The sequence below is a fragment of the Aspergillus saccharolyticus genome, assembly GCF_003184585.1.
Source record: "Aspergillus saccharolyticus JOP 1030-1 unplaced genomic scaffold BP01scaffold_29, whole genome shotgun sequence".
NCBI lineage: Eukaryota > Fungi > Ascomycota > Eurotiomycetes > Eurotiales > Aspergillaceae > Aspergillus > Aspergillus saccharolyticus.
The window spans coordinates 346,179-370,300 of NW_020290639.1; the positions used below are offsets into that span (position 1 = coordinate 346,179).

The following is a 24,122-nucleotide window of genomic DNA, read 5'->3' on the forward strand; positions in this document are numbered from 1 at the left end:
TTGCGCATCGCGCAGCAGATCGGCACAGGATCCGCAGCGCGCGTGGTTGGCCGAAAGTGGGGCTATGGCTGGTAGTTTAGTGCCAGCCTGCCAGGTGTCTCAGTACAATATGGTAATTACCTGAATAATGAGTCTTATAAGTTGACTGCCAGTCACTAATAACCCAATTGAGGACTAGCGTGCTGGTGCCTAGAGAAAGTATACGAGCTGGTTGCCTAAATGACTCATGAGGTGAAGTATGCATAAGGATCATCCAATTGTACTTACCTAAATTCCACCCGACAGAGATGTATGTAAGAGTCGATCGCCGTTTCTATTCTTCTATAACAATAACAAGAGCCCAAAAACAATAAAACGTAACCAGCCCCCAAAACACCCTCGCCTAACACCTCAAATCCCTCCACCACCGCGCCCCCCACCCCCTCATGCTAGCCAATAACTACGACGCCGCTTCCGCCCAAGCCATCGCCTCCCTCCCCGCCGCCCACGCCATTGCGACAGCCAGCTACGCCGTCGCCGCCGCCGCCGCTGGCACCACCGACTCCGCCCTCCCACTATCCACCCTCCTCCACTCCGCGAAAACCATCGCAGCCGCCATCCAACCCACCGGCAAACCCCTCACCATCGATATCCGCGACGGCGCGACGGCTACAACGCCGCCCTGGCGTCTATCATCCAAGACCTCCTCGCGATGGGCGTCGTGGGCATCAACATCGAGGACTTCGACAACGCCACGCAAAGCATGTACAGTACCGCCGAGGCGGCACAGCGCATCCGCACGGTGCTGCAGGTAACGCGTGCGGCCGGGGTGCCGGATTTTGTGGTCAATGCGCGGTGCGATGCGCTGCTTGAGGGCGGGAAGCTGGAGGAGGTGATGGAGCGTGGGAGGGCGTATCTAGGAGGCTGGGGCGACGACGGTGTTTGTGTGGGGCGGGCCAGCGCGAGGGGGGATTAGTAGGAAGGAGGTGGGCGTGCTGGTGGAGGCGTTTGCGGGGAGGTTGAATGTCAAGGCTATGCCTGGGGGGATTTCGGTGAGGGAGCTGGGGGAGATGGGGGTGGCGAGGGTTAGTGCTGGGCCTGGGTTGTTGGTTGCGGCGATGGAGAGGGTGAGGGAGTGGCGAGGGGGTTACTTGAGGAGGGGGTTTATTAAGATTGATGCTGGCGGAGGAGTGCTCGGAACCGGCTATGGAAGGACTACTGAGATGGCAAGAGACCTATGTACCGCACAGTCCCTTTGATAGATTTACTCAAAAGCTCTCATAGTAGTTCAAGCAGCCAGTGCCTGTGTATCCGCCTGGCAGTGCAGAAGATGACTATGTACAGTATGAACTATAGTTGACACGAGAAAACCCGGGGCTTTGTACAGTGCACCACGAGAGATTTGCCTTGCTCCAGATGGGTGCGTTACAATTCACTGTGCCTTAGTTTGAGCATCGGCCTCTTGAAGTGTGAAACCCTATAGGGCTCAGTCCAGTGCTGGATTTGTGCTTGTGGAATTGATCAACAGATGAGAAGACTCGAGTCAGTGAATATTCGCAGGAAGACTTGTACCGAATGGCGAGCTCTCCGAATATAAAGGTACAAAAGCAAGATTCCAAGTCGTAACATACATCCCGGAGATGAGGTGCTGTACACGATGGGCAAGTCCCCGTCGACATCGATGCAAGAGACGTACGAATTGGGGCTGAACGATACGCTCGGTGAGGAACTATTCGGTCTGCTGCATGAGGGTCGAAACATGTCGCCGGCCACGTGAAGTTGGTCGATCAATACCTAATCAACCAGGATGAAGCTGCGAAATCAACGAAGAGGAAGCGATGGCGCGGTCAACGGGCGCGCGAGGGGGGGTTTATACTCTTCGGGGTCAGGCACCCAGGCACACCAGGCCCAGAACAAGCAACTGCCATCATCCGCACCACGGACACAGCATGTCCCCCGCATGGAATGTCATAGAAGCATCCAGGATGAAACCTCGAAGGAGAGTTGCAGGCGTGCTGGTAGTGATACTGATGGCACGGACCGCTTCGCAACAACAAGTGATTCGCTTTGGGTTTCTAAGACGCTTGTTTTCATGTAAGGTGTATGGACTGGTGGAACACACGCCATAGCAGAGAGATGCCCGAGACCTGGGAAACGGATTGCTCGCGGTTGGGAATAATGCAATCTCTCTGTGTCTAGAGTTTACTCGGATTTAGACTTCCCTGCGCTCAGGCAGATGCTAATGCCCTGTTCGTCGCTGCGAAACATCCCTTACTGGTTGCCTAGAAGAAACCCTAGATAACTGTAAGCCAAGGCTAAGCGTGGGGTTGGGAAGGTTCGGCCTTCACCGATTGAAGGTATCAATAGCCCCAGATCAAAATTTGTCTTTGTTCCTGCCCGCCGCATTTTTATTGATGGTCCCGCGGGATCCTCTCGTAATGCACGGCTGTTCGTAAGCATAAATTAGAGGATGTGTAGAATTGGTCGACCAGAATCGAAGTTACGAAGATGTATATAACAGGAGCTGTTCCAACCCTCCTTGGTTTTTCTCGTCCACATCCCACGTTGTACTAGTCGATCAAGTACCGGGACCATGTCAACCAAAGCAGATTACGAACACCGGGAATCCGATGAATTCCTCCTCAAGCGGGATCAATACACTAACGAGGACCGTTCTTCCCGGCGATGGGCTTGCTTGCGCCCGTTGCTCTATGTCGGAGTGGTCATTGTTGGCTTCGTCGAGATCATCGTCCTGTTAGTGTACTTGGTTGAAACAAGCAAACAGCCACCACTCCGCGATCTGAATGGATTGGTGCCGGACTGTTAGAGCCCTTCCGTCATGTTGCTTTCTATCTCCCCAGAACCCAGGCTAATACTCCGCTTCTGGCTCGTAATTTAGTCCCTACGCATCAAGTGTTGTTTCGCCTCGACCCCATGGCTGTGTCAGACCATGTCACAGAGAGTTCGAAAGCGGCGACCAAGGAGAATTGGCTGTCGTATATGCCTCGTGAGCTACAGTTATGATCGATATGTTGGAATAGAGCCCTGGCTCACACGATGACTGCTAGGTGGCAATGGATTTATTGCGGTCAACGAGACCGACCAGCTCGAATACGTCTTGTCTCCGCCGATCGAAAAGTTCGGGAAGAACCTCTACGCGGTGGCTGTCTTCCACCAGATGCACTGCTTGGTGAGTGACTTCGTGATGGCATCGACCATGTCATCAAAGCAGATTTTTGGTTCTATCGTTTCGAAATTCAACACCTGGCCCTTGCTAATCTGGAGTTCAGTACGCGATCATGTCTGCTTACGACGACCTCGTCGCCGGCACCTCTTCGAACAAAGCCCGAGACGCGGATGAGCATGACCATCTGCATCATCTGCAACATACCGAGGACCCCACCGAAGGCCCCCATGGGCACGTGAACCATTGTTTTCAGTACTTGCGGGAGTCGCTGTTGTGCTGCGGGGACACCGCTTTGGAGGGCCAGGGCCAGAGGACGCAGCCCGGAACAGACGGGACAGGGGCGGTGCACGAGTGCAAGGATTTTGACGCCATCATGGCGTGGGCGGATGAGAGGCGGATCATGGATGGTAAGCATCCGTGATTCGTCTCGTTTGTTTGGGGGGAACGAGTCTATACAATTCTACTGAACATCTTGTGTGGTTTAGGGCTGTTCGTAGGTTTCATTGACCATGGAAAATACAGTACTCGAATAAATGCAAAGCGCCTACGTGTCTTCTTCATCTGTTGTATATGCCTATCGACGCTCGTTGGCATATTTCCAGACCCGCCTAACGGTGGATAGCTTGCCTCGTTTGCTCGTTTCGTGGTAATGGAAGATGTTTCTTCGGACAGCGCGATTCAACCAGTAGGATCTTCTAGTCGAGATAACAGATAGTGTGGTGCACTCAGACCGGCTACCGCACGTACGAAATGTGCATAAATGGTGTAATATTGGGTGGTACTGGCGTTGAAGGAAGATCGTGGCGTGGAGACGACAAAAGTGACGAAAGAGCTGTCTTTTTGTTCGCATTCTAACTCGAGCCTCGAGTCAATGGATCTCTCTAGTTTCTTTGACCGGGCTGGAAATCTCCTCAAAGGTTGACTCCGTTGCTTTGTTCTATGCGCTTGTTCTAGAACAAGGGGATAGTTAATGCATGCATCTACAGAGGCTACAAGTGCAGTATAAGAACCCCCGAGTGTAATCACATGCGAGGGGCCATCATACCGAAAGAAGTAGTCTCACACCACTGTCTGAATTCATAGAGATGATGGACGTTCCCACAATCCGATTGTCCGACCCCTCTACTGCAGTCCCCTCGGAATGCAGCGGTGATCGTTGTAGAAGATTTAACCGCCAGCTCGACAGCAGCATCTGCTCCAGCGCAAGCGGCTATGGTTCATCCTCGGAATACGACCGATGCCGGGCCTGCGGCTGGTGGCACAACCATGCGGCCTACTACGGCACGATCCGGCTTCAGGACGCCGTCAACGACCGTGGGGTGTGGTTCATTGGGAGCGACAAGATCCTCAAAGAACGCCCCGCCGACGACGGGCTGTGCACGCAAGGGGCCATTTCGCAAGCGCTCGCCCTGGACCCCGCCATCCCCGCCCCACGCGTCCTGCACGACTGGCGCGACGCCAAGAAGCAGTACTTCGTGCTGGAAGAGCGGGTGCCAGGGACCACGCTGGGACAGGTATGGCCGACGCTGATCCAGAGCGAGAAAACAGACATCGCGAAGCAAGTCGCCGAGGTTCGCCAGCGGCTGCGTGCGCTGACCGCGCCGTCAATCCAGTCGGCGGGCGGCGGGGCGTGCTATCCGCCGTTCCCATGCTATGTGGGCTGTCGCGCCGATGGACCCTGGCATTCAGATGCGGAACTGCAGGAGACACTCCGCGCGAGGCTGACGGAGGACACCCCCTGCGGCCTGCCGGATAAGATTGTCGACAACCTGCTGGCGAGGATGCCCACGTGCGGGCCGTATGTCCTTACACATGGGGATTTGCATTTGACTAATATCATGGTGCAGGAGGGGAAGCTGACGGGGATCATTGACTGGGAGTATGCAGCTTACTACCCCGTGTGGCTCGAGTATGTCCTCGTCAGTAGCCAGAGTAACTGTCCCGATGATGCGGAGTGGAAGGCGCTGCTTCGGGAAGAGCTTGATGCTCACGGCGATGGGTATCCTGATGCGGTGCGGTTCTGGGATGATGTGTCCGCCCTGAAGGGGTATCCGTATCTGGATGGCCTGGGCCAGAGGCTGTTGGAGAAGCTCTCGGTGGGTGAGTAGCCTAGAAGCCTTGCTCGCAGGGGCTCAGCAGCTCGTTGATCTCATTTCATATGTCTCTTAGGAGACAGTTAAGCCTACAACCCGTACCAGCCACTTTTCACAACACCTTCGAAGAATAACCTGATAGCACCGTCGCGCTTTGTTCCAAGTAATCCCAGCTTTCATGTAAATAGGCCATCCTTCCGTACGCCCTGATGCTAGTCTCTCTAGGTAGCATTTCTAGGACGATATCCTTATACCGTTGCTGCTCTAACTGATAAATCCAAATTGTTTGATATGCTCCATGTGCGCGAATTCCTCTTTCCCTTCTTAGTCTTCATGTTTTTCGTCTTGCGTCTGTGCAGAGTCTGACTTTGCTACAACCAGTGGTCAATGCCAAAAAGAGGGCTACATAGACCCAAATGGGAGTTATGAGTGATCAATCTGCCAGTCGGTTGCTGCGAAATAGATATACGATCAGCGAGTACAGGGTGCCGTCTAAATAGTATCTTTACTCTTGGTAAAAAGCGGGCAAGAAACTGCAGAGATCCGTAGGAAGAGCAAAGTCAGACTGAGGTAATCATCCAAAGAGTTCAACACCCTCAAACGAAGAAAGCTACGGGCCATTTCAGTCTGGCAGTGCACTGCGAGATGATGACCGATCTGCTGGGTGCCATCTAGCGACGAACTGTACATAGGCCTGGCAAAGTCCTTGCCGCGGTAACCGAGGTATTAGGACGAAGTGTCGTTATTGAGCGACTCAAAGTCTTTCGAAATGTAGTCAATCTGTTCCAAAGTGGCCGAGGATGTAGTGCTCGCGGTGATTGTCGCAGCTGGGTTCAACTGTCGACGGTCAAGCGTCAAGCCATGAGCCGTGGTGGCTGCAGCAATCATCAGGGAAATAGAATTTGAATGAAAGAGCATCGTGGCGAATGCTGAAAGGGCTCAAAAGTCTCTAAAGGGAGCAAGGCCAACAGAGAAAGATTCAGGTCCTTTTTCGTCAAGCCAGAGTGTTTCTCATGTCTAGATATTCTGGGATTCTACTAGGACCCACAAAGGCATTTAAATATCCTTTTCTTGGACGAAATGAAGTCCGTGTTAGTTCTCAGGATTGTGGAAAAACGAGTCTCCTCTGAAGAACTGATTTCATCATGACCCACAGCGAGGAATATCCAATTGAATGAAGCATGTTAAGACTTCTACGTACCACGATTCTACCATCTCACTGGCACCCAATTGCCTGGCTGGCCAATGAAATGCCATCAATTCACACTTTTCACGATGTCATTTACAGTTCAGTGAAGGCAATCGTTGCTTTTCCCATGGGTGGCGGAATTCCGGGGCCAGGATTTTCGGAAATATGGCCCTTGGGGGATACTGTACGGCCTTGAGCCAAGTTAAAGGATGTTCCTATTCGAACTAGGTAGAACTTTTCAACCTTGAACAAACTGAACTGCTGAACTGATTAAGATTGAATAAGCTAAGCCGAACTCTAATTAATCAGGCTTAAAGTTTGGACTAAGCTAAAATACAGTCCTCTAAAACTTGCTCGACTCGCACTTCTGAGATGGGCAGGAGCAGATAAATGACTTCCAAGTTCTGCTATAGTCCCTTTCCAAGGCTCAATACCAGCTGCCGGAAAAGAGCTCTGAATTGATTGATTAGATATTGAAGACCGCAAAAACTTTTGCAGCTCTTTTTCACTCGGATATAATCAGGGTAATCAAATTATGCACCCCGTGTAATCTCTCTTGCAACACTTAAAGCTATATCAAAATTCTCTTTTAGGAACGCTGTCTAGTCCTGGTGGAGCATAAGCCAGTCACAGAATCATATATAATAGAGGTCGAAGATACTGCCTATATCCGATGGATAAAGTCACAAGTTGTCCAGGAAGCTCTGCCTTTCCGCATTACTGCTCCGACTCCAGAAGGTTGATTGATTTCAGGAAATTTTGTCAAACCGCGCGAGACGCCGATAAATCCCACTTTTGCCAATTCTGTGTCGTCACGGCAACCTCAGACAGTCGATATACAACTCTTCATAGTACCAGAATCCACGGTGAGGGGTTCGTCAAAGCAGAACAGCTTGTACTGTACTGTATAATCTATCCGAGCACACTCGGGATCTAGAATCACTTCTGGAGACAAGAACAAAGAACGACCAAGAATCATAAACAAGATAAATCTATACATCCTCGAGCAGCGCCAGGCTTCCAGACCGGCTGAAAGTGATCTGCGCGAGGTGCAGGATCTTTGTGTCGAATGCAGCCGCCGCATATGCAAAGTAATACTGTTGACAGTAGTAGGCCGTAGGTCAGCACTGACGCCCCTCGAAATATAATGGAAATGACCCACAATGTATTTTCTATAGAACACCTCCACATCTCTTTCCGACAAGTGGTATTTCTCCCGCATGAGCGGGGCAATGATGCTCTGGAAATTATCCTGGAATTTTCTACTCCACTCATTCAGACATCGGACATAGTGGGCGCCGTACTGTTGGATGGAGTCCAGATCCAGTCGGGCGTTGGACTTTTGCACCGCTTCGAGTAATCGCGTGACGCTGGGGCAGTGGCCGCCGGGGAATATCTATTGCGTGAAATCCAATGAGTTTCTAGGTGTGCTCGATGAGACCGAATTATGTACTTACGTAACGGCGGATGAACCTGGGAGAATATGAGTGTTAGATAGAAAAGACAGAAAGGACGCCATAGATTGTAACTTACCCCTCGCCTTTTGGGAACATGTTCTTATATCTCTGGAGAACATATCAACCAGATTTGCGCGGCAAACAACATCAATGCACGACTCACCGATTCGGGCATAATACTCGCCTGAACCGAGCAGATCCCTCCTTCTGGCTTCAAGAACCTATCTACCGTCTCCCAGAACGTCTCCAGCTCATAATCTCCCATTGCTTCCATCATCTCCACCGCAATAATCTTATCATATGGAGTCTCCGGGGTCGGGAGGAGCCGATAGTCGGACAGCAAGACAGTAACCTTATCTTGAAGCCCGAGAGCCTCAACGCGCTTCCTCGCCCGCTTGTACTGCATTTCAGACAGCGTGCAGGTCGTCACTCGACAGCCGATCGTCGTCGCCGCCCGGATTGCCAAGCTTCCCCACCCGGTGCCGATCTCTAGGATGTGGTCGGTCGGTTGCGCGTGCACATTGGCAAATAGTGTGTCGAGCTTGCGCATCTGTGCGGCCTCTAAAGTGTCGCTGCTGTACTCGGGGTGAGACTTGGGGAGCCAGATGGGACAGGAATAGCTCATGTCAGGCGACAGGAATGCTTCGAACATCTCATTAGACAGGTCGTATGCTGCGACCATGTTGAGACTGGCTCTTTTAAGGGTGCCGGTGTCGACGGTGGAGAATAACATATCCGAGACAGTGGATACGAATCGATATGGTGTGGTGCTCAGATTGGACAAGTGCTGTTCGTTCACGATGAACAGCTGAAGGGCACAGGTCAGCTTTTGCAATACCTCCGGTTTGGCGGTCTCAGTCACTTACCTTTATCAGTCCCATCAAATTTGGCGTTGTGAACTCTCCTAACATGTAGGAATCGGCAAAGCCCTGTAGAATGAGTGTTTTAGCACGGTTCACTGGAGCAAGTTTGACGACGTGAAAGTGTAAACGAAATGGAGGGGCGGAAGAGACGCACAAGGTCCGCTGATACAAACACTCGAAACCAAAAGGCGTCGCTATGGAGGTGTATCATCCCGTTTGGTCCTCCGTTGCCAGACCCAAATCTCCATTCCTGCCCATCATGCGAATGAATGTCCAAGACCCCGGTTTTGACATTAGAAAGAATCGAGAAGACAAGGCTCCTAAGAAGGCTGACAGGAACTGCAGCCATTCCTAAAGATATGGCCGTAGTTTGTATCCTGTCGAGCAACTGTTTGCCAGTGGAGCCGAGAACACGTCCTACATCCATGATGCTGTTCGCGGAGAATACTGCCGGACCAGTCTGCGTCGACCCGAAATTGGGTATCACATGTGATATGTTAACAGTATGTTTGAGAGACAAAGTGCTGCGCTTCATTACTCTCGCTAGAGGGGCTTACACTGAGTTTTTTATAGATTTATGGCAGGCTACCCTGGATCCTTAACAGGTGAATACAAGGTTCAAGATAAGCCCTTGCAGAGAAGCCCTTGAGTTGTCGACATTATTCTCAATCGGTGCTACTCGGTTCCGACAAGCGTGGGGCGTCCTGCTTACCACAGATTTACCGTTGGAGATAATAAGCATCTCCGCCGGCATTGGTCACCCATAGCAAGGGGTTCGTACCTAGTTTCACACTAATGGTGACCCGGTGATTACGTGGGAGATTAGTGGCTATAGCTGTCAGTGACTGACCGATAGGGCAACACTCCACCAAGACCTCGTGACTACAAGAACAAATACCTGGCTCTGAGGCATGGTCTACCGGGTTCTCGGAGTGACTCTGATAGGTAACCAATATGCATATCACGTCAAAGCATAATAGCCCAGCCATCTGCGGCGAGCATCCTGGCAAGATGCTCTTTCTTGGCGAAAGTGTCTAATGTAACAGTGTAAGATTTTAGTTAGGGCAAACTTCTCATGGACCCGATAAGTTTGCGACCATTGACACTTACAGGTCGTGTTCACAGGCGCAGTGGCGGTCCCTAGCGCCTATAGATCGGTCTGGTCAGCCAGTGAACTGAACTTTGATTCTGGCTTTCCTAGCGTTCTCCGTTGTCCATTTCTTAGTATGGCAGAGAGAAAGTTTTCTTTGGCGCATGCATACTATGCGCACTGTAGGATGAACGCTAGTTCGAAGAGGTTTGACCTGTCGACATTTTCTGACAGAGTCAAATAGCTCGTATGCTTTCCCAGGCTACAGATAACCACAGTCATATTTTCTGCGTCTCACAACCTGGTGAGAGGACATGTGGTCTAATAGCGAGGGTAAGCATTTTGTGTCACCGGTAGGTGCACACAGCATCGACGGAGCGTGCCTGAGGTGCCTCGAATTCCCCGCACGGCTTCCCAATCGCGGCTCAGCCCGCTGCGGGCCCGAAGCCGAAGACACGTCGTGACGCTCTCGTATACTGCCATAACCCTGTGGAAAGAAGTCGCTAGTAGTTCCATTTACTACAACCTCACGCCATTTAAGCATCTCAGGGTTCGATACGGCCACGAGCCCGCTGTGCAGACGCAGTCGAATTAATTTGACGATTGTCTGGACTTCATCCTGACGGTCTCGATGGAGGCGCCAATTCACAGCGCTAAAACAGATGAGGCATGAAGAACCTATTTCACAAAGCCTCACTAGGCTTCGGGATTGCGCATATTGCTTTGACACGGGTCCAGCCCCTCCGGGAGGAAGTGCAAGCGGAGGTAACGCCTTAGTCTCATGGCCTGCAACCAAATTGCGCAAGATTTCAGGAATGGAAACATGGATTGCATACCATTTGACCTGCAAGCTGTCAAGACTTGTTAACGTGTGATGGTCGTCCCAGAGTCAACTTAACATTTGCTATTTGACTATAAACTAAAAGCAGTGTGGTTCATAAGTGGCTTTGAGGTCGACCGTGTCGTCATCTGTGATCTTTGCGTGGAACTCCCTGATCTTCAAGGGTAAGATTCGGCGTGACCATCGCTATTCCTCCCGCGCCTCCAGTGTGAAGCTGGAGATCGATTCATCGCCACTGTGGTCGTCGTTTTCTGATATATTGGAAATTCCTGGCTCAGTGATGTCTCATTAGACGCATCCGGCCCATGGTAGTCAGTACGGTTCAAATTTGGCTCTCCGTGCAGGGCCGATGGTGGCCATCTTAGGTTATACAGTGTGATCGTGCGGGCTATGATCTTCTCAATGTCATAGTGTTCCAGGGATTGAGGAAAAGTGGTGATAGCGTCTCTCAAGATGCGCATGCGGCCACAAACGAGCGGATATAGGGACGGGTGCACCAGTTCGATAACGTTGTCAATCAGCGCTGACCGGCTACAACCAGTCCTATCTGGGACATCTTCCGAAGAATGAATCGCCATGGCGAGTCCATAACAAGGTCATTTAGAATGGCTGAGGCAGACTTGACAAGTTCCCGTCAAAGACTATAGATATCCGGTGATCATTGAAATATCCCGGCTTGTATTCCAGTTTCTCCAGCACTCAATCGGTCTTCTTGGCCGTTAGAGGCAGCAGCGCTCCGCATGAGAACATCTCATTTCGCCATGTTTTGGTGAAGGGATTATCGAACGTCTAGAATTCGGGCACCAAATACCTATTGAACATGGGGCTAGGACCCCCTTCAATGAAACCGCTAAGATGTTTCCGGGGCTCCATTATGCTCTGCATCATTTCCAGCTCCCACGAGGTCTTTTTCGGCGTCTAGAATCTGCCTCGGCGATCGATCTGTTGATTGCACATGTCTATCTAGCGGATTAGCTGACTGATATACATTGACCGGCAAGAAGTCTCATGCGCTGAGAAAACATTTCCCTTGCTGCACACGAGTAATCACAGCATAACAATTCGGGGGCAAGTAGATCACAGACTACTCACTTGCGGTCGAAGCCACGGCGATATCGAGGAACTAGACTTTCAGGGAATATCAAGCAACGAATGCAAAGCAGTAGGCTTGAATAAGCAAAGGGCGTGCACGTATCGAGCGAAGAAAATCGGATTGGAGAAAAGTGAAGCAGAAGATAAAAGCGTTAAACTAATCAAATCGCTGCATGACGCGAGTTTGCAGATGGTAGAAGCTTCCGCCCGCAACAAACAACCTTATTGAGCGCCGTGGCTGACCTTAAGACCCAGTCAGCTGCCGGCGGGCTCTCGAGGCCCCGGTACCTCAACACCGAGCCTTTCCCAACACCACATTGTGCTTGCTAGCAATAATCACTATCTTATGCATGGCATTGGTAGTAAGCTCAAGGCTTACAAACCCAATCCCAAGGACAGTTGAAAACCACCGCCAAGGTTAAATTCAGGTGTGATCCACGGGTGATCCGCTTGCCATTCAACGTTGAGCTATCTCGCGACTCTCCTTTCACCACCCCCGCTTCTTATTTCGTTTAGCATATCTGCATCGGCTGTTCATGAATGTGGTGTCAAGTAAGCACAGTACGGGTGGAGTTCGAGCCATGGTGACTGGTAGCCGACATGACCGCGCGCCATCATCCCAGCTCCATTACAATATGTTCGAATCCATTCCAACGCTGCCAAGCTGGAATGCTGGCAGGTTTACCCTGACCGGACGACAATGAGCGTATGGAAAGATTAACCCATAAAACATGTTGAATGTCAGAAACCCGTAGGTCGCTGAGATCACCGATTGCCCATTTCGATACGGTAACAAGGCTGGCTGCGATCACAATCAAAGCGGCCGGCTTTCAAACATGGCCAATGTAAAAAAGCAGGCGGACTTAGAGAAAGCCTATTCTGAACGCGCTCGCAGAAATACTGAGACAGAATTCGCCCAGCCTGGGCTGAACTTGCAGGTATTTGAAAAAAGAACTTCCAGAGTCATTTCAAGATGGGGTCTATCGCTGAGATTCTAAACGAATTGGATATCCTTTTATGTGAGATGGTTACGCCTCTTCTTCTTTTCCTAACCTTACTGCTCCGCGGCCGGCTTGGCCTCCTGGGCCGGCTTCTCCCCGGCAGCGGCACCGGGGTGGCGTGTACCCTTGTTCTTAACCTTCTTCTGCTTCTTTTCGGCACCTGGGGCCGGGTAGGCCTTGGCGGTGATTTCCTGCCATTCGGAGTCGGCTTGATAGGCCGCCTGGATGGGCGCCATGAGTTGGACGAGACCGTCCGCCACAGCGGGCTTGAGCATTTGTGGCGTCAACTGCGAGTAAAGATCTGCGTCAGTGACATGATCGGAATGTGGGGTTAAATGCATAGAACATACAACATCGTTCTTGTAGTCCTCCTCGAGCTGCTTGATGTCGGTGTAGATCAACGGCTCCTGATCCCTGCGCTCAACGCGGAACTCCTTCTTACCCTTGAGATCGGCGGCGGGTAGGAGAACGTATTCCACGAGGGCGATGACACCGTTGCCTTCGACGACCTTGGGGGCGGACTCAGCCTTGCGGATCTTCTTGGAAATGCTGTCGGCGGAATCGAGGAGATCGATCTTGCTGTCTGTGCGCATTGATATGAGTATTCATTCTATCCGAGCGAATTGGGGAGTCGTGGGGTAAATAGGATTACCTTCTACACTGGAACTCATCTTAGCACCCTTCAATCCACTGATCATAGGGTTGATGAGATGTGCGCGCTAGACAATACATTAGCTTTCCGAGATAAAGGTTCCGCTGAGAAATCAGCAATCGTCATACCTTGCGGTAGCCGAGCTTGGGCAACCACTCAACAGCAGCAGCGAAGAGTTTGCGCTGGTCCATGCCTCCCAGCTGGCAATCGACCTTCAAGTGCTCTTCGTCGAGCACCTGGAGCACTGGGTAGAGAAGACCACTCAGAGGAGCGTTTTCGGTCTGCTTGACGACCTCTGCACCAGCCTTCTTGGCATCCGACTCGGAGATCAGACTCGATAAGCGGTAGACATCCATGACATATTCGGGACTCTTCTGGTAGGAGCTGCCGAGAATGAATTCGAGCTGCTCGGTGGACACGCCAACGGACTGAAGAATGGCGGTGATGACCTTGCGGTAGTACTGAGCGCGGTTGTCGACCAGCTCGAGCGGCGCCTTCAAGTTGTCGAGGAATCCATGAATATCGGCGAGCAGGACGACGACGTCGCATTGGGCACGCAGCAATTGGGCGATTTTGAGGGCGGCGAGGAAGTAGCCGACGTGAGGTCTGCCGGTGGTGGCCGTTCCTAAAATCGAGCCAAAAGTTAGTTGGCTTTGCTCAAACGATGCGCAGTCTTCGCTTTGTTTAGCTTTGACTCACCCCAGTAGATGCGGGGGTTGCGCCCCTCAGCGAGGATGCCTTCAATGATCTCGGGGTTCAAGACCTCAGCGAGGTTCTCGCGGATGAGATCGTAACGGGCCTGTGCTGCGGAGTCCATTGTGACGAGTGTAGAGGCGGAACCAGGAACAGGAGAATTGGAGAGGGGCAAACGAGAAAAGGCAAACAGCGGGCAAGTGGGCTGATAAGATGGTGGGATGGGCGGGCGGCGGGCGCAACGGAAGAACACCTGTTCCGCTTGAAATTTGTTTTCTAGGCAGGCGGTCACGGGCGATAATTCTCATTCCGCCTTCCGAGCAGTCATTTCCGCGGTCTCCGGCTGCCTTCCGCTCACCCCTTCTCTCACTCTCGATGCGATATCAGCTCCGAGGAGGTTCAGGAACGAGGACTCGCTTTGTGCTGGGAAGTTAGTTAGAGGGACCGGAGAAGTTCACGGACTTCTTTGAGGCTCTTCACGTCATCTTTGGCCTGCGCTATATATGTCACCTATAGCACTCCATGATCGATTTCCTCAATGACCAGTCAGTTTACTTACTGCCTATACTTCGCAGCCGGAATTGCGGATATACGGAAGTGCTCATTCCACGTGACTCAAAGGCTCCGAGGAGGCCAGGGATGACTCCGCATGAGACTATGGAAAGCTTGGAACTACAGCACGCTAATTCCCGATGCCCTCGGAGCCTCCGCCCGTGGCTACCTCTCTGTCATCCAATAATCCCTTGCCTTGTCAGTATGACACTCCGATCACGATGACAGCCAAGTAGTACTGCACGACCATTGCGCAGCGCAGTCAGCGCGATCTGACTCTATTCCTCGCCATAAGAACTCTTATGCACAGCTAATGCTGTCGATGCCAAAATATTCACAGATGAAGAAAGGGAACACTACGTGACAGCGTTTCACCCAACATGCTCCCAGAAAACCTCGACACTATCCGAATCCGACACTGAAACACCGGCAGCTGCTGCGTATCCAGCGTCTTAGCAACCAGATGCGCTTGAGCCGCCTCAGAATCCTCTCCCTTCTCAAGCACAACCCGGAGCCGATGCTCGCGGAAGAGGGACTCCAAGACCGCGACAGTCTCGACCTGCGTGAATTTCTGGGCCGCGCACACTTGCGCTCCAGCGGACCAAGGGAAGTAGGTCCCCGGCTGCGGCTCGACGATTTCCTCGCGTGCGAGCTGCTCCGCCCGGCTGGCAAGGATATCCTCCGTGCTTCGGTTGCCAGTGCTGTCCACTGCAAAAAAACTGATCCTCCGGCGGGGACGCCAGGCGTTTGGCTCATTAGGTCAATAGAGCGGGTGGATTTGCACGGCTAGCAGACTGAGTAGGATGACGGTGCCATGCGATAGTACGAGGGTGCGGTTGCTCTTGGGGAGGTGGGAGGTCGCTTACGCAGGGGCGACGGACTTGGGGAGGCCCAGGATGGCCGGGTACCGGCGGACAGTTTCCGGCTGTTGCTCTCCTCATTAGCATGACTGTCACGTGTAGCATTCGATATTTAAGGGGTCTAGGGCCCATGGGGAAGCGGGAAAATACAATAACAACACGGCGAGGCAGCGTTTCAATCGGGGATACGCAGTTTTATAATCCACGTCCCGATCGCTGCGGGGAATTACCGTCTGGCTCTCCTCAGCCATCCACTCCTGGATGGCTGGGTACGCAGCTAACAAGAGCATCAGGTAGGTCATCGTGTTGGCGGTGGTGTCATGCCCGGCGAGATTTATCGCGTAGATGTTCCCGAGGATTTCGTGGATTGTGAGCGGCTTGCGGTTGCTGGTCAACATATGCTGCTTTAAGGTCTCGACCGCCTCGCCCACCCGTCGACACCAGTTGGGCAGCAGCACAGGGAGTTCCAGGATCCCCGGAGGGATCAGCATGATCAAGAAAGAATTCTCCATCACAAGGTTGAGCGACTCACCATACGAGCGGGCTTCCTGGGATTGGGCTTCTTGAGAGCTGTGGAAGGATTGTGGGCGCTTGGACCCCGTGGCTGCAAGGACGTTGAGCGCCAAGGTGCGAATGTCGGTGTCCAGTCCGCCGGCTAGGGCAGATACGGCCGATGCGAGCAGAGTTTGGGCTTGCGAGGCGGCCTCGTCCCAGACAAGACCGTTGATGCCTTCATTGAACGGTGCCAAATAGTAGATGGAACATGATGCAGCGAAAAAAAGCAGCAGTGACACCAAGGGCGAAGGAATTGAGCTGCCAGCGGGATGCGGTGTAACTGAGGCGTGTGGGGAGGTTCGAAAGATCAGGAGCACGGAACGAGGGGAAGAAAAAACCCCGGAGTAAAAGAATTGTTCCAATTGGAAGGGAGAGAAAGGGGAGACAAGAAAACGGCACCCAAACCTTACAAGCGATCTAGAGCAGCGGCTAGTGTAGCCAGCAGGGATGTTGAATGACGGTGCCTCTCGCCCGCGCTCGGTTCTCATAAGCCCTAAGCCCGACCCTTGCAAGCGCTTTCTACCGTCTCGGATGTTTTCTCTCTTTCCTCTCAGGAAGAGGAAGAAGAAATATAGGAAAAGATCGAAACACAAGAGGCAGAGCAAAGACATGCAACATGAAGATAAAGAAGGAATAAAATCACCCTTGTACTCGTGCACTGTCAATGAATCTGGATCGGTAGACGTATTGCAAGAAATCGTCGGTCAAAGGTCCCGCAGCTTAGACGAACAAAGTGTCCCAAATGTCGGTCCAGGGAGGAGACGATGTTGGAATCGATCTTCCTGCAAATGAGAAAGACTCTTACCCTTGGGGCTGGCTGGGCCGGACTGCTTGCGCTGCCAGAGACTGTGAACTCAGTCTTTACCACAACCAGGACCATTCATACCTGGTCTAGAAAGCGACCTAAGCTCAGAGGATCGATATCAGCACAAAAAGGACGGATGTCAGCCGGCGATGTTACCCTAGAATATCGGTCGTCGGCAAGGGTGAACGCAACCTAGGGTTCGCGGTTCCGAATCGTAGTGTGGAGCGGGTTGATTACCTGCTCCATGAAGCACTGAGCTAAGACTCTGAAGCTGCTACGTATACGGCTCTTCTCTTCAGATCTCTACTGCTTAGAACATGGTGGAAGATCAACAAATAATGAGTAAAAGCCGTTTACGTGGCAGCTTCTGATCCTTCAATGCTAGCGATATCAATAAAGCCTGCAAAACGTCTAGCAACGGTATTCAGCACTATTCAGCAGGCTTGGTACCCATAATGAACCCAGTAGGGGAGCTTAACTGGCTCATTGAGTCAAAAGGGTCGCGGGATGGTGGATCTCCAGGGTTTCCGGAGAACCCAGGTACTGAGTAGACTCTTGCAAGATAATGGCCACTCGAACGACTTTAAGACGGTATGTTCTGACTGGCTTACCTGCATGATTTACAGGAACTCCACCCTGAGACGCACATAGGTTTCAATTGAACTTCCTCTGCGTCTCGTGCGATTGCTAACTTCCCGTGGACCTTTCGGTTTTACCTTTGTGTGCGATCTGAACATTCAAAATCCCAAAGTGCGAACATTGGCGTCATATGCTGCGTTACGATGCCCTACTCGCGACCTTAAATCCTTCTCCACAGCCTACTTCCTTGATCGGTGTCAGTCCCTCCATCCAGACGACGTTGAACAGAATTTTCTGGAGGAAATGACCGTCTACGCTGTTTTCAAATGACCAATCATACGATATCTTCAATGTACGTTCTTTTCCTTCCTGTTCCATAGGTGGGGCCTTATCTGTCCGTGGCGAAAGAGCTATTTACCATGGTCTTATGAAGCAGATGGTAAAAATTGGCTATTTTAAATACTATCATCAGCCCTCGAATCTGACCTTTGCCAGGAAATGACGCGTTATGCTGATGATTGGAAATATATCAGCTGACTGTCAGCACTAAGCCGCGTAGATATCCATAAATTCCACATATCCCATTGCATTGACCTCTTGAGACACTCACATTGTACATGATTGAATTGACATCCCCATTCCAGAGTCAGGTCTGGGTGACTAGCTTGTGTTCTGGCAGCCGCTGGTGTGTGCAAAAGATATAAAAGTCGAGCCATAGACCCCACTGAGACCAACAATCCTTTGCCTTCTTCATCCGACGAGGCCCCCCTGAAGCCTTCCATGATGTAAGCATGAAATACAGTAGGGCTTGGGCTGCTTGATCAAGGGTACCCAGAGGGCCGCCGGGACGATGGGCGGCAATGACCGACCGGACTCAGGGCGTGACTCTCGTTGCGACCAGGCTCCCCCACTTTCAGAGGAAATAGAGCATAGGTGCAACGATGCACAAAGATAGACCCCCAAAGACCCCGGCCGCATATAGACCCAAGCTATTCGTTTCGTCCATAGGGCATTGGATGAGATAGTTGAGCTGTGCAAGCCCGAATAAGGCCCATGGAACTGGCGATGCGGCTGGCGTATCGAGAGAGGCAGGACGGCCTGTATTATCGTTTTCATGATGCCTTAGCATGCGGACCCTAACTCATTGCTTTTGTTTCCTGGTTTGAACTGATGCACTCTATGACAGAATTCTCGTGAAGAACAAGCTTACCGGAAGATTCGGGCGTGGTGCTCAAGAACCCAGGGAAAATGAAGAGAATGATAAGAACAATCAAGCCGACAATAGACGTAATCAGCAGCCCTGCATAGCAGACCCCATTAGTCTATATGCGCTTCCTAGAACGAGTCACAGCGCCAGCCAGGGGTGCGAGAAAGATTAGCCACGTACCTCTAGCGATCTTTGCTGTTCGAGTCGATCGCCAATCGTTATACTCATCTTCGCAAACGCCTTTGTACAAACAGAGCCCGATATCTTCTCCAAATTGGGCTTTGAAATTCCCGAGACTGAATTCGCAAAGCTCCTTGCCGCGCCCGACCTGCCACCGGCTGGCGGTGCTTTGCGCAAGCTCGGGGGAAGTTTGATATTTCGAGACGAGCATCCATGCGAGATATGCGCGAATCTCTGCCGCGCTGGCGGACTTGGCAGGAAGTTTCTTTGGTGTCATGCTTTCCAGCTTTTCCATTCTTTCTTCAGCATCCATGAGGGATGAGACGTCGCGGTAGTAAAGGTATGGGGGCACAGGGCATTTCAATCAGGATCTTTTTTCGCTATTAATGGGAAGGAAGCTAGTACTGACTACTTTGTAAAGCGTGCTAGTTGTAACTAGTGTATAGAATCGTAGGGGCTGGAGATGCCATGGGTCCACACGCTAGGAGACAAACGGCGTACCTGACCATCGCCGGAACCCTTCCGGCACATGTGATTCCGTGGCTCCAACCAGAGCCGGATGAATTCTACTGACCACGATGGATATAAGCAAGTGCAATGTCGCGAGGGGGCGCCGTGCGGCGTATATGCAACTATGCATGGTTGATTGGGGCTAATCTACAAACATATCCTCGGTCGATGGAGCAGAGATCAAGAAATTCTGTGGCGCAATAGACTGCCTTCGCATTAACGCACTACAAGCCTCAATAGTGGAGCCTCCGACAGTTCAGCCCTCGGGGAAAGCCGACACGATCAACTACACTATTTGCTGGAGCTGTCTTCGGATAGGAGAGCCGCATATTTCTTTCAGGTTTAGATCCACTTCTGATGGAGCCTCCACGTAATCGGGCTCCGCTCTTCGAGGCTCAACATTGCCCTACAGGCTACAACCTACGAGCAGTACGTCCACGCGCTATAATAGTCGGTCCGTCTTCAGTGATCATGAGTCACAAGGCTTCGGTATTGCGGTATAATCGAGATGATCGCGGATTCTTCTGTTATATCCAAACTTCCGGAGATAAGAAGTGAATAGCTGCCTGGCCTAGGACACGTAGACTTCAACTACATGTTCTGAGGCTGCGGCCATGTACTGTGTTGCTAAAAGGCCATCAGTAGACGAATTTGTCGTTTTGTCTATATTTCTCTCATGTGATGGCCTCAGTTCAAGATACAGATTCAACCACTGGTTGTCATCTTACTTGGTGTCAGGAACTCATAATCAGCATCAGTACGGTACAATCTAGGCATGTGTACGTTGGAGTTTATCTCCACCCCGGAAACCCATCAATATCGTCTGACTTACAGAATGTTTGCCTGGTTTCTTTTCAAGCTCTTTCCTCCAAGTGATGGAACGAAGCCAGTTTCCATTTAGTAGCTTTACTAATATTTATACCATCACTGTATCCAGCGACCAATACGAAACTGAGCCATGAGTTGTCACAGTAGTCACTTTGGAGTGGTTCGCATGCTAGTGGCTAATTCGTACATGGGCGGACTCTGTTCAGCATGTAACTCACTGGGCCGATATCCTTTCGCTGCCGGTGGGCAGTACGGCATGGATTGATTCGGTGATTGTCTGTCCGAGCGTATAGGCGGGCCTCGACGATAGAACAAAATTCAGATTCGCGAGGCCGGCAACACCACCTACGACCCCACCTGCGATTGCACCGGTGCTAACTTGCGGGGACATCCTCGAAGAGTCAGTACTTGGAACAGATGTTGGTGTGAATGTACTCTGAGATCCAGATAACGATGTGGTTGAGGCGGATGTCGTCGTAGGCATCAGTGACGTGGCAGTTGCGTCCCGAGGTTGTGATAGTGCTTGAACCTAATCAGCGCTCGTTAGCAGCTCCAAGGAACAAGCATTGAGTTGTGTTCTTGGACTTACATCGTGAGGCACCGGGACTGCTTTGCGCCGGTGAAAGGGAGGGCACGAGGCTAACCTCGGCGGCCAAAGCACTGACATCGTCGGTACAGCTCACGTATCCGTATTCAATCCAGGCAAAGCGTCGTTTCCGCTTGGGCAACAGAGGTAGTCATTCTGGTGGTACAAGACAGCCGTCGTGTATCCGCAGTGATTTGGCTTCAGGGCAGCAGCAGTTGACGCTGACGTCGGAAGCGCACGTTGTGCCCTTGGGACAGCATGCGTGGTAGAAGAACCATGTTATACCGCAGTCGGTTTCGGTGGCGAAACATGAGCCGTTCCGGCGCAGGGAGTATCCAACTGGAGACGCATGAATCCCGGACATGCTCGTTAGAATTTGTCAGTTTATCAGTTCTATGATCCGGGTGTGAAGCTGTTTGTTGTGAATGATAGGGCCAGGAAATACATTAAAACGACCTCAGTTGTAACATGAAAGAAACATTATAATAACAGGCTAGCGGGTAGAGCAAAAGGAAGTGGCTTCTTGATTGGCAGGGATGATCACTTGTCAAGTGTCCGAGCAGCGGCTAACATGCAGCTAAAAAGTACACCGTGCTATGCCACCATCGTTAGGTACATCGGTGCTCAATCGTTGGTAACTCAATAAGACAACCAAACTGAAATGGTGCTCAGTGTTCAGAGTTCGGTGTGCGGTCGGTCCTCAAGTTGTTGAGCCATGCGCCTGAACTGGGTGGTCCAGATCGCCAGAATCAAACAATAAAAGAAAGAGTAACAATAAAGGATATCACCCATCGAACCTATTGATGGGCGTATAATGATTCAGGACCCTGCCACTCATTTCTTGTAGACAAAGGCTCGGATGGCTCGCTAGCCGATCTGATTCACCACGGCGAGTCATTTTTTCGTATATCACGCGCAAGGCTTCGTAGTCGCCATCCACGGCCGCTGGGTTGAATGTTCCTGCCTCCCGATCCTGATAGGGGCTTCTACGTTGCGAACAACTACATTATTGTCGGATTCTTCGTATTCGCGCCTTCAGAGCGTTTATGCAACTGTTATGGACATCTTCTTGATACCTCAGATTCATCTGAACCCACTTACCCTGCCCAAAATCTGCTGAACTGTGCTCACCGCACGGATGGTCGCATGCCATGGCGAGAGCTGGGGCTGGGCTGGAATAAGAAGCCTCTCGCCAATAAACGGGACGATCTTGCAATTTTCCGGTCTTTACATCAGACCTGGTGAAGCTCTGTCTTGGATGAAGAGACTGGTTGGTAAACTGAGAATTGAACGCAGGAAAAAGAGAGTTACTATGGCGATGAGGACGAGACTACGCAGGGAACGGCGGGCTAAGGGTTCAATACGAGATATATGTTTTGTATTCGTCCACGCGGGAATATTGCAAGCCAATATGACCTTTTTTGAAGTTCCGTTCTCCCTTCTTAACCTGCCTGGACCAAACCCGTGGTTTACAATGATGCTCCAATTATTCGCCCAAGGAAACGACTGTTAGAAAAATGGTTACGAATTAGCTCGCTTATGTTGATACGTTAAAGGGCTCTAAGCTTTATAGCGTGTTCGGGCAAAATCTAGAGCTTTTTAAACACTAGCCCAAGGTACCGTACGAATTTCCCGATCGGGAGTACCTGGCGTGTTGTATAACCTCAATTTACATCGGATTTGCATTACCAGGCACCTGGCTGAGCCGAGTCGCCCGGATATATATTTTGTAAGGGTCATAAGGCGGCATGCTTTATGCGCATTGTCATCCCAGTCTACAAGAAAGGAGGATTCGCAGATGAGAAAAAACAATGATGGATGGTCAATAGACCTTCGATTACCAGTGTCAAAAAGAGGAATGCTCAACCTCGGGATCGAACCGAGGACCTTCTGTGTTTTTATTGCAGGGCAATGTAAGACAGACGCCTTAACCACTGGGCCAGTCGAGCTTATTCATATGACGCATTTCTTTCAAACGTTATATAGCAGAAGTTTCAATGTTTCAGACATTTTTCCACCCGTATACTGCCGCTCTTTTGCCAATCGTCTGTCGCCTATGCCAATTTCCCAAATCATTAACATATTTAGAACTAGTCCTGTCCCATTCTACATTGGCTTTGGTTCTACATCACAGGTCGAGGAATGGCCGATCGCGCTCAGCCACGGAATCTCGGCAATATATTTCGGTTCAATTTGAGGAACTCCTACTTCTCATTATAAGTAATCTGGATCATCTGTGTTGGCTCCATGAATCTATACTATGATACAGATTGGATCTTAAAAACGGTGCGCTTTGATACCTCATTCTGTTTCATTCCACACATATGACCTATGAAGGGAGCCCTGATCATTCATTATTTGACGCGCAACAAGGGCGGTAGAGGCGATGAGATATGAGAATATCTACTTTAGATACAATACTCGGAAGTCGCTAGCCGCATGTACGTCATATCGCCAGTCTCGTGAAGAACATGGAAAGTAAGTTGAAAGATCAAGTTGAAACTTCGCCATGAATTATGTCGTTTCATACCTGTGACTTCGCCAGCCGCAACGGCTTCAAGCCCCTGCTTGAGAAATTCCATCCGACACCTGGACGCGCGAGATAGCTCTAAGAGATTAGGCAGAGCATATTATCCGCACGGGATTTGTTGGCGGCCGAGCCAATTAATAATTGTCGCTAACCCGACCGAAAATCGAAGCTCGCGCTTTATCATATTGGTTGGTTGTGTAATATCCGTTGTTCTATCGCGAAACAGGCGGATGTCTCCATGCCGTTCAGGTGGCGACGATGATATGCTTTGAACGCTTCAATATCTAGCCCGCGCATTGCCAAGGACGAGGTAGCCCTATCTCTAAGGCCCATGCTCCTGTGTCTGTAGGGGACTATCACTATGACTGCGGGTAGCTTTGGCCACTTTCAGTGGCGGCCAACACTCGCTCAGAGCAAGGGCCTAATGTCTACTCCATACTCCATCTGGCCGCATCACAAACGTACGAGCCAACAATGTTTTGATTGTTGCAACGGCATGGCCCTTGAGCGAGGACAGTCTGGATGAGATCCAGCTCGATGGCCTGAAATTAGTGTTTCATGGTTATTGCACAGGAAACGTGTGACTTTTCATTAAGTAAGAAGCCAAGAACTACTTGCCGTCCTTCATTGAGCAGCCTGTCTGTATAGCGACTGCGACATGCACAGCCTGTATTCAAACATATAAAAAAACACCAGACAAAAACATACAACAGAAGGGATTCGCTGGTGGTCACCCACCCAACTACTAACCTCCCGGCGTGTGGCTTGAGTACGGCTGAGCGGACGGGAAGCC

At 51.0% G+C, this 24,122-nt stretch overlaps 7 protein-coding genes and 1 non-coding gene across 8 annotated transcripts; 3 read left to right on the forward strand and 5 right to left on the reverse strand.

Moving 5' to 3' along the window:
• The first annotated feature begins 403 nt into the window (after positions 1-403).
• Positions 404-1,806, forward strand: BP01DRAFT_417576 (uncharacterized protein). Its single transcript, XM_025579266.1, has 4 exons — positions 404-700; positions 742-871; positions 903-1,106; positions 1,336-1,806. The coding sequence occupies exons 1-4, from the start codon at positions 426-428 to the stop codon at positions 1,423-1,425; spliced, it is 699 nt and encodes a 232-aa protein (XP_025429163.1). The 5' UTR covers positions 404-425; the 3' UTR covers positions 1,426-1,806.
• Positions 1,807-2,551: 745 nt separating this feature from the next.
• On the forward strand, positions 2,552-3,587 carry BP01DRAFT_425164 (uncharacterized protein; the record flags this gene model as incomplete). The annotated part of the gene is made up of 4 exons (XM_025579734.1): positions 2,552-2,801; positions 2,879-2,986; positions 3,048-3,169; positions 3,270-3,587. Exons 1-4 carry the CDS (start codon positions 2,573-2,575, stop codon positions 3,585-3,587), a joined length of 777 nt encoding a protein of 258 aa, XP_025429164.1. The 5' UTR covers positions 2,552-2,572.
• Positions 3,588-4,254: 667 nt separating this feature from the next.
• BP01DRAFT_301680 (APH-domain-containing protein) lies at positions 4,255-5,274 on the forward strand (the record flags this gene model as incomplete). Its single annotated transcript, XM_025572040.1, has 1 exon — positions 4,255-5,274. The coding sequence occupies one exon, from the start codon at positions 4,255-4,257 to the stop codon at positions 5,272-5,274; it is 1,020 nt and encodes a 339-aa protein (XP_025429165.1).
• A 2,166-nt stretch (positions 5,275-7,440) lies between these two features.
• Positions 7,441-9,195, reverse strand: BP01DRAFT_367683 (cyclopropane-fatty-acyl-phospholipid synthase; the record flags this gene model as incomplete). The annotated part of the gene is made up of 7 exons (XM_025576467.1): positions 7,441-7,545; positions 7,611-7,844; positions 7,906-7,921; positions 7,982-8,013; positions 8,069-8,713; positions 8,772-8,834; positions 8,923-9,195. The coding sequence occupies 7 exons, from the start codon at positions 9,193-9,195 to the stop codon at positions 7,441-7,443; spliced, it is 1,368 nt and encodes a 455-aa protein (XP_025429166.1).
• A 3,650-nt stretch (positions 9,196-12,845) lies between these two features.
• On the reverse strand, positions 12,846-14,261 carry BP01DRAFT_301686 (tyrosine--tRNA ligase TYS1; the record flags this gene model as incomplete). The annotated part of the gene is made up of 5 exons (XM_025572041.1): positions 12,846-13,079; positions 13,143-13,375; positions 13,445-13,511; positions 13,573-14,069; positions 14,144-14,261. The coding sequence occupies 5 exons, from the start codon at positions 14,259-14,261 to the stop codon at positions 12,846-12,848; spliced, it is 1,149 nt and encodes a 382-aa protein (XP_025429167.1).
• A 596-nt stretch (positions 14,262-14,857) lies between these two features.
• On the reverse strand, positions 14,858-19,188 carry BP01DRAFT_393746 (uncharacterized protein; the record flags this gene model as incomplete). The annotated part of the gene is made up of 5 exons (XM_025578258.1): positions 14,858-15,390; positions 15,556-15,614; positions 15,780-16,279; positions 18,699-18,788; positions 18,876-19,188. The coding sequence occupies 5 exons, from the start codon at positions 19,186-19,188 to the stop codon at positions 15,024-15,026; spliced, it is 1,329 nt and encodes a 442-aa protein (XP_025429168.1). The 3' UTR covers positions 14,858-15,023.
• Positions 19,189-20,343: 1,155 nt separating this feature from the next.
• BP01DRAFT_425168 (uncharacterized protein) lies at positions 20,344-21,163 on the reverse strand (the record flags this gene model as incomplete). The annotated part of the gene is made up of 3 exons (XM_025579735.1): positions 20,344-20,742; positions 20,803-20,932; positions 20,966-21,163. The coding sequence occupies 3 exons, from the start codon at positions 21,161-21,163 to the stop codon at positions 20,615-20,617; spliced, it is 456 nt and encodes a 151-aa protein (XP_025429169.1). The 3' UTR covers positions 20,344-20,614.
• A 1,495-nt stretch (positions 21,164-22,658) lies between these two features.
• BP01DRAFT_t228 lies at positions 22,659-22,748 on the reverse strand. Its single transcript has one exon. It is a non-coding gene; the product is annotated as a tRNA-Val (tRNA).
• Between the last annotated feature and the right edge of the window lie 1,374 nt (positions 22,749-24,122).

Excerpts from the sequence above, each read along its gene's own strand:
- BP01DRAFT_417576 (XM_025579266.1), top strand. The coding sequence starts at position 426 with ATGCTAGCCAATAACTACGACGCCGCTTCCGCCCAAGCCATCGCCTCC. Across the intron at positions 701-741 it reads ACCTCCTCGCGATGGGCGTC|CATGTACAGTACCGCCGAGG; the intron begins GTGGGCATCAAC and ends CGCCACGCAAAG. Across the intron at positions 872-902 it reads AGGGCGGGAAGCTGGAGGAG|GCTGGGGCGACGACGGTGTT; the intron begins GTGATGGAGCGT and ends CGTATCTAGGAG.